Source organism: Mugil cephalus, chromosome 19 (genome assembly GCF_022458985.1).
Source record: "Mugil cephalus isolate CIBA_MC_2020 chromosome 19, CIBA_Mcephalus_1.1, whole genome shotgun sequence".
Taxonomy (NCBI): domain Eukaryota; kingdom Metazoa; phylum Chordata; class Actinopteri; order Mugiliformes; family Mugilidae; genus Mugil; species Mugil cephalus.
This window is the reverse complement of record NC_061788.1, coordinates 9,828,203-9,846,639: the sequence shown is the minus strand read 5'-3', so window position 1 is coordinate 9,846,639 and position 18,437 is coordinate 9,828,203. Positions and strand designations below refer to the sequence as shown.

The 18,437-nt window shown below is 41.8% G+C and overlaps 2 protein-coding genes across 3 annotated transcripts in view; one reads left to right on the top strand and one right to left on the bottom strand.

The window, feature by feature from the left end:
* The window catches only part of pappaa (pregnancy-associated plasma protein A, pappalysin 1a), an 85,425-nt gene extending 77,199 nt beyond the window's left edge, over positions 1 to 8,226 (top strand). For both annotated transcript variants that reach the window (XM_047570158.1, XM_047570159.1), the window contains exon 22: positions 1,900 to 8,226. In XM_047570158.1, the coding sequence (XP_047426114.1) occupies positions 1,900 to 2,004 (105 nt within the window). In that variant the 3' untranslated portion in view covers positions 2,005 to 8,226. The remainder of the gene's footprint in view (positions 1 to 1,899) is intronic.
* Positions 8,227 to 12,935: 4,709 nt separating this feature from the next.
* The window catches only part of LOC124996430 (astrotactin-2-like), a 259,132-nt gene continuing 253,630 nt past the window's right edge, over positions 12,936 to 18,437 (bottom strand). Inside the window, exons 22-23 of the mRNA XM_047569442.1 lie at positions 18,043 to 18,226; positions 12,936 to 15,445 (exon numbers count right to left, since the gene is read on the bottom strand). Of these exons, the coding sequence (XP_047425398.1) occupies positions 15,208 to 15,445; positions 18,043 to 18,226 (422 nt within the window). The 3' untranslated portion in view covers positions 12,936 to 15,207. The remainder of the gene's footprint in view (positions 15,446 to 18,042; positions 18,227 to 18,437) is intronic.

Sequence of the window (18,437 nt, the reverse complement as noted above, 5' to 3'; positions counted from 1 at the left end):
GCGAAACAAGATGAATTAGTTTGACGTCTCTTCATAAGTGAGCCAGCTTCAAGTTCACCCCAAACTTTGAAGTCGATAGCGTGCAATTCAGGCTACGCCATCATATTAAATGCATCTTTTAGTGGATGAAAAAACTCCAATTTCTTAGTCATTCTTTGCTAATGCATTCAGTAATCATTCAGTTAGATGCCATTACAAAAGTAGTCTCCGTAATTATACAACAGCTACTCCATATTCAGATAATAGCACCATGACCCTTCCTTGGATACGGCTCCTCCCGTAGCGGCCAGACAGCTTTCACTAACGGCATTGAACCAATAGATGTCTTTGGCACGCGGCGCGCTGTCAGCTTAGCATCTGTTTTAGTTGCACCGGCCAGAGCTGTTGTTACATCTTCAATATATACTGAGATATACACAGTTTGTGCAAAAAAAGGCAATACCACTTAGCCCTAATAAGAAAAAGCAACACCGACCGCAGGCCCCCGCAGACTGATAATATTAGCCACCAGGACACAAATACAGACATGTCCTTGGTCGGCTGCCTGCCTTCCATGACTTGGACCACATGTGTATCTTGTTTGGACTGGAGAGAGAGGAGGTGGTGGTGGTGGTGGTGGTGGTGGTGGGGGGGCACATTTTGTGTACCCAAACAGCTGAAGCAGGCCCCCCGAGAGGCGAATAGACAAGGCAGCAGCAGCTGGTGCTGGTGACGCATTGCCAACGTTATACAGTGACGTCAAAGCCACGGGCAATGGCCACTGATCTTCTGGTTTCAGTTTTTCAACTACAGAATTTCACTTTGACATCCGCCTGCCTGAGATAGGACCGCTTGTTTATGGGGTTGTGTGTCAGCAAAAGAAAAAGCAGAGGCGTTAGGCGATATCACCCTGAAGGTTTTCTCGTATGATGTGTTCATATTGGCTATAAGACCGGCCGTTCCTTCCCATTGGCTTGGAGATGATTTTCTTTGAACCGGCCGTATTTTCTTTTTCTCTTGCCATACTGAAATTTTACTATGTAACCGGGCCTCCAGTTCAGCTCTGAGTTTAGGTACACTCTGTACGCTGAGTTTTGTGTACCCAGTTACAAAATGAGGCAAATAAGTTAATGAGAACCGCACCATTTAAATTTCAAACCTGTTTGATATTTGCAAAAAAATCTGGTCTGCATCAGCTACGAGGGGAGGCCGAACAAGAACAAGCTGTGTGTTTCTATGTGGAAGCATTGGAGGGAGCGAGAGAGATGATGAAAAAGGGAGATAATGCAGAGTTGGCTGAAAAGATCATGTGACAGAAATTTTAAGTGGAGCAATAAAAGTAATCGCAGTGTAGAAAAAGAAATGTTATTTTAGTTGGATTACACGGCGCTTCCATTATGTATGTGTGAACCAACTACCCATTGGGGCTGCACGATTAATCGTTAAAAAAATCGCGATATCGATTCTCACGTACACGTATGAAGTATTGTATTTCACGAGTGGCATCACAAACAAATGCTCCCATTTCTTCCTGTATTTCTTCAAGCGCCCCTAAAGGCAGCACTGCCGCTGACTCCTCCCTCAACCTATGGTAAAGCGTGATTCTGTCAGTGGAGGAAGCCCGCCTGCAGTTGAGGCTAACAAGCTAACAAGCTAACAAGCCTATTGTTCAAACGTATGCTCTATATTCTAAGGAAATCTCAATGTTTGATACTCTACTCGAATGACCATTTGAATGTTTTTTTTGGTTTTGTTTTGTTAAAGTTCATCAGTGCAATAAACAATTTGTAAAATTGTGCCAATTCTAAGCAAAAAAAAAATCCCGATTCACATTTTTTCCAGAATGGCAGCCCTGCTACCTATCACGCATCTGTAATGGCTGCACAGACTAAAACGAGTATCTCTTTCCCTCCTGCCCAGGTGATTCCATTCCCCATGTCCTGCGACATACGCGACGAGTGCTCCTGCCGGGATCCCAACGCCGTAGAGAACCGGAGGGACCAACACGTCCATTCCCTGGGGTGACCAACCTGAGCGGGGACCTCTGTTCAACGTCCCAGGACCCTTTCTCCAACACAACACAGCCAGAGCGGCCGAGGCAGACCCCCTCCCCCTCTCCCCCTCTCCCCCGCCACCTACCTTCATCCTCCTCTCGGCCTCCAATTTCCTGCACATGCTGCTTAAAAGGCATACCTCTCCATCCATACTGCAACCCCGACCAGCCGAAATGCCTCTCCGCCTCCACATCACGGGAAGATCTAGAAAAAGAAGATGGGACTCATGAGACTTCATGGAAAACTTCATTTTTCAGCTGTAAAGGAAAGTAACCCTCCCCCCCTCGCAGTAGCATCATAAACAAACCAACAAAAAAAAAAGAAAGAAAACATATGTAGCAAAGACAAAAATTTAAAAATAAAATTATATCAGCCATTTTTTTTTTAAGAAAAGAAAAGAAAAAAGAAAAAGAAAACAACAGCAAAAACGTAACCAAGCCTAGTTAGCATGCCTTTCGTTGAGTTTTGTGCTGGCTTCTGTGTCTATTTTAGTGACCTTGCTGTACAACCACACGACTGAACCAAAGGTAAATCAAAATGTGCAAGTGGGGGATTGACAAATATGAAGGAAATCAGGGGAAGCGTTAAAAAAAAAAAAAAAAATCCTCCTAATAATCCTTTGAAGGCATGTTACGTTGTTCCTGGTTCCAAACCTGTCAGATATCCTGTATCTCTACATCCTTTTCAGTGAAGTGTGTTTCTTCATAGGCACATCAGAGGCTATAGAGGTTATTTCTAGCTTGGTGGGGAATAGAGAGAGCCATGTTGTTAAAGTTTAAGTCACAGATTCAACGAACAGAGGAAACAAAAAAGGGCCAAACTCACGTACACGGAGATGTACAAATAAAAAATATCTAATTGATGACCAAAACACATAAACAAGTTTCCTACTTCGATTTATCCAAAATGCGTAATGAAAACACCTTAGCATGGCTTTTGCTTCTTCCCATCTTCCCATCATTGCAGTATCTCACAGAGTTAGACCGCTTCGTCTTCCTTGCTGCTTCACGGTACCTCTCCATTCCGTTCACGCTTGCATGTTTTAACCTCACATTAATACAATAGTGCACGCCGACGACGCCACGCGAGCAACGCACTAAAGAACTTTAGAACGTCCGGAACCTCACCTGTTCGCCCCCCCACCCCCCGACCGCACATCCCATCCGACGACACGCGACACTACACGAATCGATCACGACTTGAAGAATGTTATCGACGATGCCTCACTTTGGGTCGAGCTGATTTTAGTTTCAGTTTGAACTCCTCTTTCTCTCTCTGTCTCTCTCTCTCTCTCTCTCTCGCTCTCTCTCTCTCTCCTAATCGCTTGATAAGAACCCTGTTACCTCGAGCGCCGATTCCAAACTGAAAAATAAAAAAGCGTCCCGGCCTTGTTCAGAATGTAGTCAATGCTTGGAGTCTGGAGTCTTGATTGCACAGTACTGCACAGCACAGTCACACCAGAGTAGGGGAATAGTGAGTTGGGTGAGAATGAGTGTAGGTGATAGGAGACTGTATCTGTTATCCCCCCCAACACAAACACACACACACACACACACACACACACACACACACACACACACACACACACACACACACACACACCTACCTTCAACCCATCCTCTCCGCACATGCTCAAACAAGCACACATCTGTTACCCTCTCTCCTCCCGGTAGGACCGGACTCTCTCTTACAACGATGTTGTACATGAAAATGACATTTGGATGTATATGTCAACACAGCATTTGCAGTCACAATACGATCAAATCTCCCCACGACTCTCCGCCGGGGTCCAGTTTAAGTCACACACATTCAGCCGCCCTCTTCGGTATAAAGTGCACTTGGTTGTTTTCCGATCAGCGCTTTTCAGTATTTTTTTCGACCTCCTCACCAATTAACCTTGGCTGCTTGCTGCGATAGCTTTGTGGGTTTGTTACTCTTCATTTCAGGCCCTTTTTTTTTTTTGTTTTTTTCCTCTCCCCCTCACGCACATTTGATAATGAAGGCTGCTTGGCGTACCGCTCCACCGTTTGCTGCTACTCTCTGGCTGCAACTGTAGTCGTGGCTTTTCGGCCGGCATGATCACGACCTTTCATTTCATTCGGGGGGGCCAACGCCACGGCCCCTCGGACTCACATCAGGCTGCTATAGCATTCCAGATCCTCGTCACAAGTACGTGGTCTCACATTGAGCGTAGTTGAGCGTCAATGCAAGACCATTTTCATGGGTTTTTTTTTGTTTTTGTTTTTTTTACATTAGCGAAGATCGATACCAGAACATACAAAGAAAGGGAGAAGGTATTATTTTCCACCAAATATAAAGGAAAAAAAGAAAAATGAAAAAAAGAAAATATCATGTAAATATTACTATATGTTCTTGATGGACAGGAGCGTTAAGAAAATATGTTTTTAGGTTTATCATGTATTTCATTTTTTTTTTATTTTTAGAAAATGTCATATTTAATCAGTGTTTGTATTATTATTGACCTCAGTTACTGCACTTTCTAGTCGTCATGTAAGAAGAAAAAAAAAGTATATCTTTCAAAAATGTTTAGAAGCTGCTATTGTCAAAAATGGTGATCTGAAGCAAACTGTATGATATTTCGATCATTTGACTCCCTGTGTTGCTATTAGCTTTCCTGTCATTAGTGTTTTGTTTTTTTGTTTTTTTTTGTTTTTTACTTGTGTCTGACCCTAAATCCTCTCCATCCTAAACGGACTCGGATATTATCAATGAAGTAGGGAGGTGTTGTCACTATGAAGCATGTATCCATTCGTACATCATCCATAGGGGCCGCCAGATCCAAAACAATTGGGTACACATTTTGTTTTTGTGTACTGTCGGATATTTAAAGGTCTAAGCTTAGACTGCATATTTTCTTTGTGTTTCTGTCTTTTCCTCGATGTTTGTGTAATGCGTTGTCTTCGGTCAAAAGGTGTACATTTTGGCAGAGAAAACCGGGAGATGGTGAAGAAAGAAAATGAAGAAGTTCCCATTACAAGGGAACGGACTTTTATGAAACTTTGTACGGACAGTCTAAAGGCTACACCATCTTCGAATATTGCATTTAACACTTTATATGGAAACTATATAGCCCTGGTTAAAAAGAAATGAATTGTATTATGTTGATATTATCAAATTATATGTAATATTAGTACTCCAGATACTGCTGCTTTACATAGAACTGTTACCGGTGAGAGACTGACCTGCAATCACTACGCGAAACCAATGACATGCAGTGCTGTGGTTCGTCACCTGCCACCGAGGCCACTGGAAAGCCGTTCCAGCTGTTCGAAAATGGACGAATCCAAATCCTTCGAAATCATTTGTATGAACCAAATCTGACTTGTCGCTTCCACATGCTCAGACTACCTTCCAAATAGCCTCCTCGACGCATTACCAGAACCACCAGTTCAAAGCGTGGACACCAAAACACCCGACTGCTATCGCTAAGAAAGGCCACAGAATGTGACTGCATGTCAACTTGAAATAATAATAATAATAATTAAAAAAAAATCTCGTTATTGGAGAAGGTGCCCATAAGCCATAGCTTACCAAGATAGATAGCCATGGGAAGAATTAAACAATTGCGCATTGGATGAGGACGTCACCTCTCTACTGTAGTCATCACAGGATCCCTTGCTGTACCTCATGCCTGTAACGTTTGCTGCTTCTATATTTTTTTTTTTTTTTTGGTATGTTAGTGACATTTTTTTTTTTTGCGTCTCATAGCAATGGTGTAAATAGTAGAACTATTTATTGAGAGTGTTATACTTTTTTAAGTTATATTTAATGTCCATGTAACTTATTTTTTACATTGTTCTTATAAACCGACACATCATAGAGTCAAAACTGTTCTTTTTTTTTTTCGTCTCCGTCGTTAACAGTCTCGTCGCTGTCCGGCACTTATCGGACACACACACGCACACACACATGCAGTACAATTCCGGCCCGCCACCTCCACCACCACCACCACAAAAGAACGTCTCTCATTGGTCCTTATGTGTAGATGGACACTGCTCGTCTCCAGTGAGGATTCACTGTGTTTCAGCACACTGAGTGCAGTGTATCTTTTGTCTTTTTGTTGTTGTTTTTCCTTTAAAACCAGAATGTAAAGTTTATTTTTATTTTTAATTTTTTTTTGGGAAGAATGCACACATTAGCCGTGCATACAAAGAGTTCTGCAAAGAAGTGTATACTGGTCGAGTACTTAAATATCTAATATAGCAAATGATGTCACGAGAGCCGGCGTAAGGCGGAAGGGATGCACGTGCTCAGCCGCGCCGGGGGCAGGAGGCAAAGAAAGGGATCTTAATTGAAGGGGAAAGAAGGAGCTGATGTCAGGAGTGGCAGAGTGTTCTTGGATGGGTTAAAAGTAGAAGGTGGGCAGTGAGAGAGGTGTAGGGATGGGTGGGCTGCTTTTCCTGGCCTGTCTAGCTGTTTGTCCAGGTGTGAAAATGTGTACTCACAGAGGCTGCCCCTGGGCCAGGGGTGGCCAGCCTGACTGGCAACAAGCCGAGGCCAATGAGTCAGAGTTTCTCCTAGGGGTGGCAGCCGTCCCTCTCTGGGACTCCCCGCCGCCGCCGCCCGCCCGCCCGCCCGCCGCCCCCCTCTTCCCCCCTTACTACCTCCACCTCCCCACTCCTCGACACACTGCCTCATCTGTCAATGTCAGGTATGCCTGCGCAGGGCGGCCAGGGTCAAGCTGGCCCTGTGAAAATGAGAGAGGATGTTTGCCCAGCATACAGAGCCTTTTGAAGTCGGGCTGAAGGAACACAGTTCTCCTCACCCACAGCCTGTGCTTATCACATAATATCATGTGTATAGCAGTCTCTTTTTTTTTCTGTTTTTTTTTTTTTTTTTGACAGGCTTTGATACCTCTCTGCGCTTTACACCAACAGCCGCTCCTTTGTTTCTAATTTAACACCTGGTTGTGTATTTCTTGTCTAAAAATGGCAGAAACGTTGTGTCTAGCTCATTATGAAGCAATGGGTGGGAGGGGAGGGTGGGAGGGGGGTTAGTGTAAGAACGAGCGTCTGAAGCCCTGATGTTTTTTTTTTTGTTGTTTTTTTTTTCTGCTCAGATCTTTGTGGAGAAAAATACTGACGTGCCATCTTGTTGTAAGACATTTCCTTTGTGTGTTGTAACACATGAAGTACCTCTCACAGGCCTCTGGTTATAGAATGGTCCTCTTATGTACGTATGTCTGTTTCCTAATCCCTCAATAAATAAAAAAAGGTGAATTGTCCCTTTTTTCTAAGTGGGAAGTTAAAAGAAAAAAAAAATGTATTTGCATATTACGTGGATATCTAGTGGTATTACTGCGATGTTTCGTACCCAATTGCTCAACAAATATATTTTAAGATGTAAATAATAATATTATATGATGATTGTATTTGCAAACCATGTACTAACTGTTTGGGAGTAGCTCTTGGATTGATTTTTATCATAACTATTATACAAAGAAATGAACCGTGAAATGTTGTGCATTGTGTCAAAGTATCACCTGCAAGCCAGAAAAAAAAAAAAAAAAAAATAGAAAAAAAAAATAATATCTGTGATGCTTTACCACACCACTTGCTGTCAGCATTTGTTTGTTCATAATGGCTTAGTGCAAGCACTGTTGTCAGTTGTCTAAACCATGGATTTACCCATTGAATCATTAATTATTTATTTGTTGTCAAGATGAATAAAGTCGCAATGGTCATTTTCTGGGTCTCCGTCAGAAAGCGATCCTCACACTCAAAGTTGATCTCGACCACGCGTCGAGGGGTTTCATTTCAAATTTCGACCGGCACCAACTGACAACTCTCATTTTCTCCTCACTCCATTCTGTACCTTGTCGAGTCTTATCCACATGCCTTTGTGTTTGCTGAGAATTTCACCAACACTGTACAGGTAGCCATCGAACTCAGTAGTCCCTCCTCTCCTCTCTGATGGCCTCCTCTCTCTTTGGTTCTTACACAGTATGCACTTTTTCAGGCACATATACAACAGATTGGACTCTTTGTGTTTCAGTCGATGTTTCTCTCTGTTTTTCACAGTTGCAATTATATTTTTGGTGCTCTGGTACATGGCAAAAACATGTCTGATGTGTACTATATTTTCATAAGGAAGAGTCATAAATAATGAGTATCATGTTCATTTTGCTGTCATTTATTGTGTAGAAATAAAACACTGGTTAAAGTGAGCATAAGCTGGAGGTGTGTGGTCACTTTTTTGGAAATGTGTGCCAGTTTTTGCAGCGCATTGTGCAGCATGATCAGCCAGAACATTAAAACCACTGACAGGTGAAGTAAACCACACTGCAGTGTTCCGCTGGTAAACTTTTGAACCTGGCATTCATGTGGATGTTACTTAGACATGAACCACCCACCTAGACCAGACCAGGTACCCCCCACCCCATGGCAATGACACTCCTTGATGGCAGCAGCCATCCCCAGCAGGATGCAGCTTGACCTAGGCACACACACAAAAACAGCTTAGGAACAACTCAGAAAACATGAAAAACAGGACATTCAACAAATTCTCAACAAAATCTGTGGGATGCACTGGAACAACTTTGATCCACAGAGTCCCCTCCCCTCAACCCGTAGGACCCAAACTAACGAACTGTTTTGGAGGCACAGTGTCTAGTGATACAAGTTTTTTTATTTTAGCTGTTTTAACTAAACATGTTCAAGATATAGTTGTGTATTGAATATGGGCTTAAAGTGCAGACTCTCGGGTGTAATTTGATGGTATTCACATCTAAATTGGAGGAAGGGTTTAGGAATGGCAGCTCTTTAATATGTAGCCACCTCTTTTTCCAGGGACCAGAAGTAATAGGACAATTTACTCAACAGCCATTACATGGGCTGCATAGTCTATTCCCTCATTAATCCTTCACCATTTAAGCGGGTAGAGTTGATTCCAGGTGTGGCATCTGCATTTAGAAGCTGTTGGTATGAACCCACAACATGCGGTCAAACACGATCTCATGACATGACCATCAACAGACAACAGACCATCCTTAGGTCGAACAAAAAGAACAAATCCATCAGAGGGGTAGTGGAAATGTTAGGAGAGGCCAAATCAAGTATTCTGAGTCAATTCTGAGAAAAGCAAAACAAACTGGTGACCTCTGGAACTCAAAATGTCCTGGACGTTCACAGAAGACAACAGTGGTGGATGATCGTCGGACCCTTTCCACTGTGAAGAAAACTCCTTCACAACGTAAGTCTACCAAATAGAGAACACTTCATGAGAGTGAATACAGAGGGTGCATCACAAGGTGGAAACCATTAATCAGCCTCAAAAAATATTAAGGCCAGATTAGACTTTGGCATAAAAAACTTCTGAAGAAGCCAGCCAAGTTCTGGAGCAGCATTCTTTGGACAGATGGAACTAAGATCAACCTGTACAGGAACGATTAGAAGAAGAAGGTATGCAGAAGGTTTGGAATGGATCACACCACATCTTCTGTAAATCATGGTGGACAGAGTGTGATAGCATGTGCATGCATGGCTTCCATTGGCACTGGGTCACAGTGTTTATTGATGATGTGACAGAAGACAAAAGCAGCCAAATAAATTCTAAAGCATATAGGGATATATTTTCTGCTCAGATTCAGCCAAATGCACCAAAGTGTATTGGACCGCAACCCAAAACATACAGCAGAAGCAACCCAGGAACCCAGGGACATTTTGCTCATGTCCAATTACTTTTAAGCCCCTGAAATGAAGAGACTTTGTATAATAAATAGTTGTAATTCCTGAACGTTTCATGGGATATTTTTGTCCAACCCCCTGAAAGTCTACACTTCAACTGCATCTTAGTTGTTTAATTTCAAATCTAATATGGCAGCATGTAGATTGTAAATCATGAAGATTGTGCCATTGTCCAAATATATATATATATATATAATTTCGGCCTAACTGTAATTCTTTAAGCCTTCATTGATACATTGGTATGGAAATGTGAGTGCTGTTCCTGGCACATCATTGACCCTAATGGCCTAATTTGTGAGAATGAACATCAAGCTACTGATTTTTAAAGTGCAGTTAATGTTGCATGACTGGAAAGAAACTGGATCTGAGCTTAAAGGAATAGTTTGTTGAGGGAGGTGGAAAAAGAAAATGCTTCCCAGGAGCTCACATGCAGAGAGGCAAAGCCACCTTCGGTTAATGATATAAATTAGGGCAATTCATATGGGATAGCTGTCTGTTAGTTCAGTGACTGATTTCCCTCCGTTCTCGCTCAATGTAAATATTTTTCCTGCTGGATCATGTGTCAAAAAGGAACCTAAAATCCCGGCGTCGCAGCGCATTCTCCGATTGCTTACAGCCATTTTCATCTGTGCCTCATTCTGTCATCGTGCTAATTAATTGTGATCCACTTATTGCCCTGATATTGCGCAAATTTGCTGTAGTGGTTTGCCCCCCGGGGGCTTCTCTCTGGTGAGGTCCATGTCAGTTTAGGCAGGATTGAGTCACATGCTGCATATCAGCTGAGTAAAACCACGCCACGTAAAGTTAAACCTCTTAACACATTAAATCACTGACATCAACATAACATTATTCTCTGTCCTTATACATGCTAGTGATGATCGGCTGTATGGGAGGGCTGCCTATTCTTTCAACCTGAATTCAATAAGAAGTGATCAAGGAGGCGAAGAAGGGATAAATTACACATTTTTGCACATCCAACTAAAAAGAACAAACAAAAAAGCAACAAGACGACACAAGCTAACAAGCCAACAGCCAACAGCAGTAGGCCACATACAGCCTACTGCTGTTGGCTAGGCTAGTTAGCTGCTTCTCTTTTTTTTGTTATTTTTTTTTGTTTGTTGTGAGAAGTGTTGGTTGAAATGTAGTTGCATTTCCCATCACTTCATACCTACTGCTGTTGGCTAGACTAGTTAGCTGGTGTCTTCTTGTTAGTTGCTAGCTTGCTAGCTTGTAGCTGTCTGCTAGCCTGCTGATCTTTTTTTTTTTTTTTTAAGTTGGACTTCTGAATGTGTTTTGTCTTGGATCTTGGAAAAAGGAATTGTAACATCTCTACCTGTTTAGTAATGAATATTAAGGAGACATAAAATTGATTGGTAATTGGTTGTTGGACTTCGAGGCCATGCAGGTAAACAGGAACAGGACCCACCAGAGTCTAGCCACTGGTGGCAGGTATGCTGAAGAAGATGACCTGTGGAAGAAAATTTTCAGCGTCTTGGGACAGTTTTGAGGTAAACTCATTAGGAATACTAAACTTCCACGTTCACTGTCTTAGTTTGCCATGTCAGCACGTTAACTTAAACTGATGGTCACACATATTGTGTATGCCCATAAAGCAAAATATAGTACATATTTAGAAATTTGACAACATGACAAACAAAGTTTTTATTATTCATCCATGGAAGGCGAGCGTTCAGACATCAATAACTAAACGTGAATTTCCTGCAATTCTCCAGATAAGTTCAGTTCAACCGATGTAAAGATAGAGGGCGTCACTCACAACTACAGACTACAAACTCTTGTGGACCGAGAGGAAACGTCAGAGGATTAACATCTTTTAGTTTAATCCTCAGCAGACAATGAATGTGCAAATGTTGCGGCAATCCATCCATTTTAGTCCGGACCAAAATGGCAGGCCGGCTAATAAACTGTTCTCCTACAAAGTGCCTGGAAGTTTTAGTCCCAAGAACCTTTTTTTCAGTAAACTAAAAGGCTTCTTCAAAAACTCTCTGTTTTTGCAAAGACCTGCAGGGATTAGACAAACTGAATCGGAAAAAGTCACAAGTAATTTAAGACATTATTTTTGTAACCTGCAACAAATGGGCTCAAAACAAGCAGTCCAATGCCTGAATCCTAGACTATTATAAAATGATTTTTTAGCTGTTGCAGAGACTGACTGAGATGTACTCACGCCATCTGCAAATAAAATGCTGCAAGCCCCCGAGAAGGACCTTTTTAGGGGGTAAAATAATTTCCTCCGAACTTAAATCAAACCCTGGTTGCTACGGTGAAAACACACCGAGCACCTCCAAAAGGTTCCCGGTCTCTGCGGAAAGTTCCTGCAGCCAAAAGGGCTACTGATGAAACTCCCTCACGTCCTGCCATATGGAAAGATATTAACCTCTGAGTGCATATATAGGACGTATGAAATATGTGGAGAGGTTTTAAAAGATGCAGAAATTTCCAACAAGCGTCACGCCGCTATGTTCTCACAAAAGACACATTTCCATTTCCAATACTTGTTTTCAAGTGTGTAATATGTGTTGTAGTTCATTGATTTTCAGGTCATGAATACCATTGGTTTTGGATGTGGGTGTTCCAACATGTGTTAACACTTTCAAGTTTGAGCAACAACATCCCGTTCTTTGGTTTCCTCAGATATGACGTAAGCATACCACAAGGCGAGGAGTCGAGATTAAATGAGGAAATGTGGAAGTATCGAATACCAAAGTATCCAATGGGCTATTAACTCCCACACTGACAATTACACAGTCAGCTATTTTAAGCTGGTAGTGTGAGGTTTATTGTCTTTAAAAATACATGTTTAAGTCCAACTGAGTTGTTTCTAGCGCCACTGGAAGCAGAAGATTGGAGTAAACTGAGAGGTATGCGCCTCTAATGTCAAGTATTTTAACTGAATCACTAGACACCAGGAAAATAACTGCCAGGTGGAAAACACGATCGTTAAAATTGGGAGGGCTTCACAGAAAATCAATAGTAAATACACGAGGAAAACAGTTCATGTGCAGATGTGGCGAGCCGTTTCGCAATGCATTGTTAGATTGTTTGTTTGGGGAGGGGGGGGGCTTAAATTATTTTGCCACTTGTGAAGATCGCTTTGCCACACAGCTGCACGAGTGCTATCCAGTTTTCCACGTTAACATGCACCGCAGTGGGGGAGAAGAAATAAAAGTCTGGGAATTTTCTATACATTTTTAATATTTCACATTCTTCAGAAAAAGACAATCAAAGCCACATAATAATACAGATATCTTTTGTTGTTTTTTTGTTTTTTTTTTACAATTGAAAATGTACAATATAATAATTTATTATCACAATTCATTTAACATGAGATGAACATATTGAAAAAGGCATTGGTTGTCTTCATTAAAACAATATCCATGGCTTGGAGCTATATGTCATTGGACCGAAACAAAAATGAGCGTCAACAGTAACTGCGAGGAATCCCTACAATCACCAATTCTTATACAGAACCTCACTTTTACAGCTGCAGAAACTGCCGTTACCGTCCCTTCATCCTGCTTGCAATATTTTCTAAGAGAGCACATAAATATGGGAAAATGTCAAATTCTGCTGTGACGGAGGAATTTTTTTTCAAAGCCAGCCAGCACTGAGTTTCAATCACACATGTGGCCATCTTGTTACCATATGGTGACTGCAATTGGGTCTTTAATACTGCTACTTTAATCTGTGTCTTATTGCAGATATACACCGATCAGCCACAACATTGAAACCACTGATCCACAGAGGCCCCTCCCCTCAACCCATATGACCCAAAGGCACAAGGGAGACCTACACAATATTAGGCAGGTGGTCATAATGTTATAGCTGATCGGTGTATAACAATAACAACACATCCTACTGACAAGTCATAAATCATACCAGCACTTTAATTGGCAGAAAGGTATTATGGTATTTGTACCTTAACCCATCACAAGTGTTCACTTCAGTGTTCTTTTTGTTTTTTTATCCCATAAAAATGCATAATAGAACTCTGTTTGGGTCCATTTCTGTTCTGAGGTAAATAATTATCCATCCATCCATCCATCCATCCATCATCTATTACCTCTTATCCGGTAAATGGGGAGCCGGAGCCGATGCCAGTTGACACCAGTCAGGGGGCGGGGCACACATTTATCACAGGGCTACATTCACACCTACGATCAATTTAGATTCACCGCCAATTAACTGGCAATAGCACGTTCAAACCCAGAACCGCTTCTGCTGCGAGGCGACGGTTCTGACCACCGCGCCACCACAGATCTGTCTTTAATATGCTGAACCTGTCATCCGGTGACTTAACCCTTAATGACAATCACATTCCACTGACAAGTCATAACTCATCATTAGATCACGAGCACATTAAATAGACTTGAGAGGTATAACATCCGATTTGACCTTTTTTTTTTCCAACCCTCCCCCTTTAGTTATTGGAATTTTTATACCCAAACCCATCACATCACCCAAGTGCAGACTTCTGCGTTCGTCTTCCTTTGTCCTAGATCCATTTCTGTAGTGAGACATGAGAGTGTTTGTATTTATTTTGGGTAATAGTAGTTACTAAACAAGCAGATAACAAAATGATTCCTACATTTCAGCACTGAAATTAAAGCTTTTAACGTGTACGAAGGAATATAAAGTATGAATACCACCTGCCGTCTTTGCATAATTATATCACCAGGCTCCTCGTAGCCTCTTGACCACTCCTCTTACCGCGCTCGTCCTTGCTATTTCAACAGAATATATGAAACCTCATATAAGAATAACTACATAGTTTTCACTTGCTGATTATAAATTCCTGAAGCATTCTTTCTTCTTTTTTTTCTTGTTTTTTAAATGAACGTGAACTTGAAAACAAGTGAGTTATTATTCAAATGGCTTTAACACATTTCGGCTTCTCCTTTCAAAGGAAAGTAGTAAAGGCAAATAAGTTATACTGTTTTTTTTTTGTTTTTTTTCACTCCTCTTGTTTTAAGTGTTCCAGGTAATCTTCAAAGCACCGAAAAGGAACTACAATATTACATTCAAAGTATTTAAGCCAACCAGTTTTCATTTGGCTGAATGGTATTTTACATGTTCACGCTGCAGTTTCTCGTTGATATGTTCAATCACTGGCATTTTTGCAGAGATGTGTCAGTGTCGGGGATATATTCATTTATTTTTCTTTTAAATCTTCTGTCTCATAATAAAAGGAGGCCACATAAAAATATGTCGTTTTTTTTCGGTCGCTTGAACACAATGTCCAGTGAATTCTGAGATTTTCTTTTTTTCTTTTTTTTAAACCTCTCCTGGCTTTCATAAAAATGCACCAGTCACGTGAGAGAGAGAGAGACACCCGCTGCAGAGTGGTGCTGCTGAAGGCGCGCATCAATCAATGATGTCACTTTGCAGACAAAAATAAATAAGAAAAAACAATAAAAGACGTGCCGCCCGTCTCCTAAACTCCCGTCTCATCGGAGTTTGGTGTTGCTGTACGTGTTACGCTGTACAGAGATGAGCTTTTCCATGCACATGGTGCGACTGTCATGTAAAGAGCTGTGCCACATGTTGCTGGGAGGTCGCCCCTCTTCGCTCCGGCAGTAGACGTACGCCATGGTGTCGGTGCGGCTCTGAATGTGGGTGCTGCGCAGGAGGGACCGGCAGTAGAGGCTGATCTTCTCCACCCTTCGTAGTATCAGGTTGGCTTTTCTATTGGAAAAAGACAAAAAAAAAAAGACAAAAATTAGACAATAAGGTTAGAAAATAATGTAAAAATGAGTGAATATTTGACAGGGGGCTGGAGACTATCCCCTAAGGGGCAGCCAAGGTACTGCAGGGGGTGTCGCAAAATCCTTGGTTGATTACACATTTTTATATATATATATATATATATATATATATATATATATGTTTTGTTCTTTTTAATTTTCCCCAGAGTTTAACATAGAACACATATAGTAGGTAGGGGGTCACTACTTAATATCGTCATCAGTTTGGGCGTCCTTGGCCTAAAATACGTCGAAGACCTATAACTCCAACTCCATATGTACAAGGTGGACCCCAATTTCACACTAAACTGGGGACCTAAAAAAAAAATCAGTGTCGCCTGGACGACATGATAAGGTACAACTTTTTTGAAATGTACCTCCACTGGGGTTTTGTCTGCGCAAATGTAAAGGTTTCAGTGTTACCAGAATTCAAAGAATTGCAACTGCCGTCTCTCCTGTCACTCCGACGGGGAATGCCAGTCTGGGTCACAACCAATGACGTGCGATGGCATTTCGAGTTCGTGGGCACACTGGTTCAGTCGAACACTATACCAGAGGCAGCTGTCTAGAGCGAGTGAAACAAAGAATTTTGTCTCCATGTCCAGAGTCTGGAGCTGAGGTTTACGACATGATGGAGCCACATGTCAGGTCAGCTCAATTTATAAAAAGACGCCTTTGGAAAACACACGAAAAAAAAAATAAAAAAACACCTACAAGGTTGTGAAGCTCATATGCACATCAAAATGAGGGAAACACACACGGAGAAAGGCAAAAAAATTCCATTTGTTTTAAAAAACAGTGTCTGCTGAGCATCAACATCTGTCTTTAGTTAAGCAAGGAGTGCAGACATCCTTTTCGCTTATTTGCCGAAAAGGGTGAGGGGGGCATTTTCTCATTTCCCTTGAATTCTTACGTCTGCAACAACAGAATGCCGAACACATTATCAATGGACGCTTGAAAGCACATGCGCCACGGACGATTTAAACCCGGTTAATGTCATTCATGATGACAAAAAGTTCATTTAATACATTCCTGCGTAGGAACTTATAAGTTTGCAACTACTATAAGTAAAAATGTGGGTTTACGCACGTGACTCACTTAAATTCACAAAAACAGCTTCACTCAAGAGCTCAACCAACTCATGGACACTGATGTATGGACATAGAAAAAGGACACTGCACTACAGGACAATAGTTGTGTTCACAATATCAGTGAAGAAAAAAAAAAAAGAAAAAAGAGTAGCCATGTATCACAGCCTGTCCAAAACAACAATATAATTATAACAGGGGCTCCTGTTCAGTTGCAACAATGGTGGACTTTTGGGGGCTCCTGGGATTCTAAGCTCCTGGAGGAGTGCTGACTGTGCTTACGTTTCACTTGGCCATTCTGTTACCTTTTAAAAGGCACCACCAATAGAGCCCGCTTGTAAATTACCGCAATGAGGCTCAACCCTGCCAACTTCAGGCAGTAAATAATCCACACTCGCTCATCCAAAAGCCGCCCCAGCCCCTTGCAGCTGCCCACACACAAACACACATACACAAACACACCGACCAACCACTCCAATCCCCATTCCCCAAAGTCCCAATGGCCAACCTCTGCCTCCCACCCCCCTTCACCAATCAGAGAGAGGCATAATATTCCTACAGACCAAAGTTATTCCTCAATTATTATATTATTTACGGCTTTAAAGGAGTGCTTCCAGGCAGTGGGGGTGGACAAACCAAAACATTGGGCTGTAACTTAAGATCTTGTGTTGCTATCATGAGTGCGGGACCAACTGCCCTGTCAGATTTATCTACATCAAAGTTTTTGTTCTATACTATTTTTAAACTGTTGTTTATTCTTCTACCTCCTTGGCAGTTTTCGGCTTTTCTTTGTTCGCGTGCATCTTAAGGTCTCGCCGCCTGTTCAAGCTATCAGTGGGAGTGTCCCTGTAAAGAGGGTCATGGGTGAGGGGATGTCAGGGTGGTACGTTGTAGACACAGATGAACCTTTTTTTATGTGAAAGAAGAGGAAATGGAGTTGGAAGTTGAGTTAGTGTTACCCGAATATCACATTTAGTGTTTGGCTTGGCTGTCAAACACTGTTTTGGCATCGCCATGGTGATGTGGGGAGCAACTGCAACCCCAGAGTTTTTACGGTGACCTTGCCTACTTGCTTTTCAGTGGAAGCACTTTTGGAAGTGTGTGTGTGTGTGTGTGTGTTTCTCATGAAATGTTGTTCCTGCTTAGTGGGAGGGAGTGGTTTTGAATAATGGCTGAATAATCAGAATCTGGCAGCGCAAGTTCAGACGGCTTTAGCTATTGTTACGTAAGAAACCTCAGGATGACTGTAATTGAACAGAATGTCATAACACTGTGACAAGAGGTCAGGGATAAAAAATGGAAACTGCGGGCAAAAAATATAAATTCTAGACAAGAAAACAATTGTTACACACAAAGTCGTAAGGCATCTGTGTAAAAAAAAATTGAAAATATCTGAGGCATCTTCTATGCCTGCACGAGAAAAACAGTGCCTCCGTCCAAATCTTCTCACCTGGGGCCCAGCTCATCTTCGCTACGCCAGACAAAGTCTCCGAACTTCTCATAGTGGGAATTGTAGTGGTGCTGTACTCTGTATAGCAGTGGTGGAGGAATCTCCATCAAAGTATTGTATGCCATCTGCTGCTCCTTGCCGCTGGTGTAGCCATTATACAAGTTGTACACCTTGTCTGCTATTTCTGTCAGGAGGTGAGAAACAAACAGACCAGATGCAGGGAAATACAAAAGAGAATGTGAGACATTTAACATGAGTGAAGAATTGCAAATAAGCAATATATGTATATGAAATTTCAGCAATTTTGGTATTGTAGTTAAAGTTGAGAACATGCGTGAGTTACTGCAGCAGAAGCTGAACCCCACTGAGTTTTGGCACTTATTGGTCATACATCA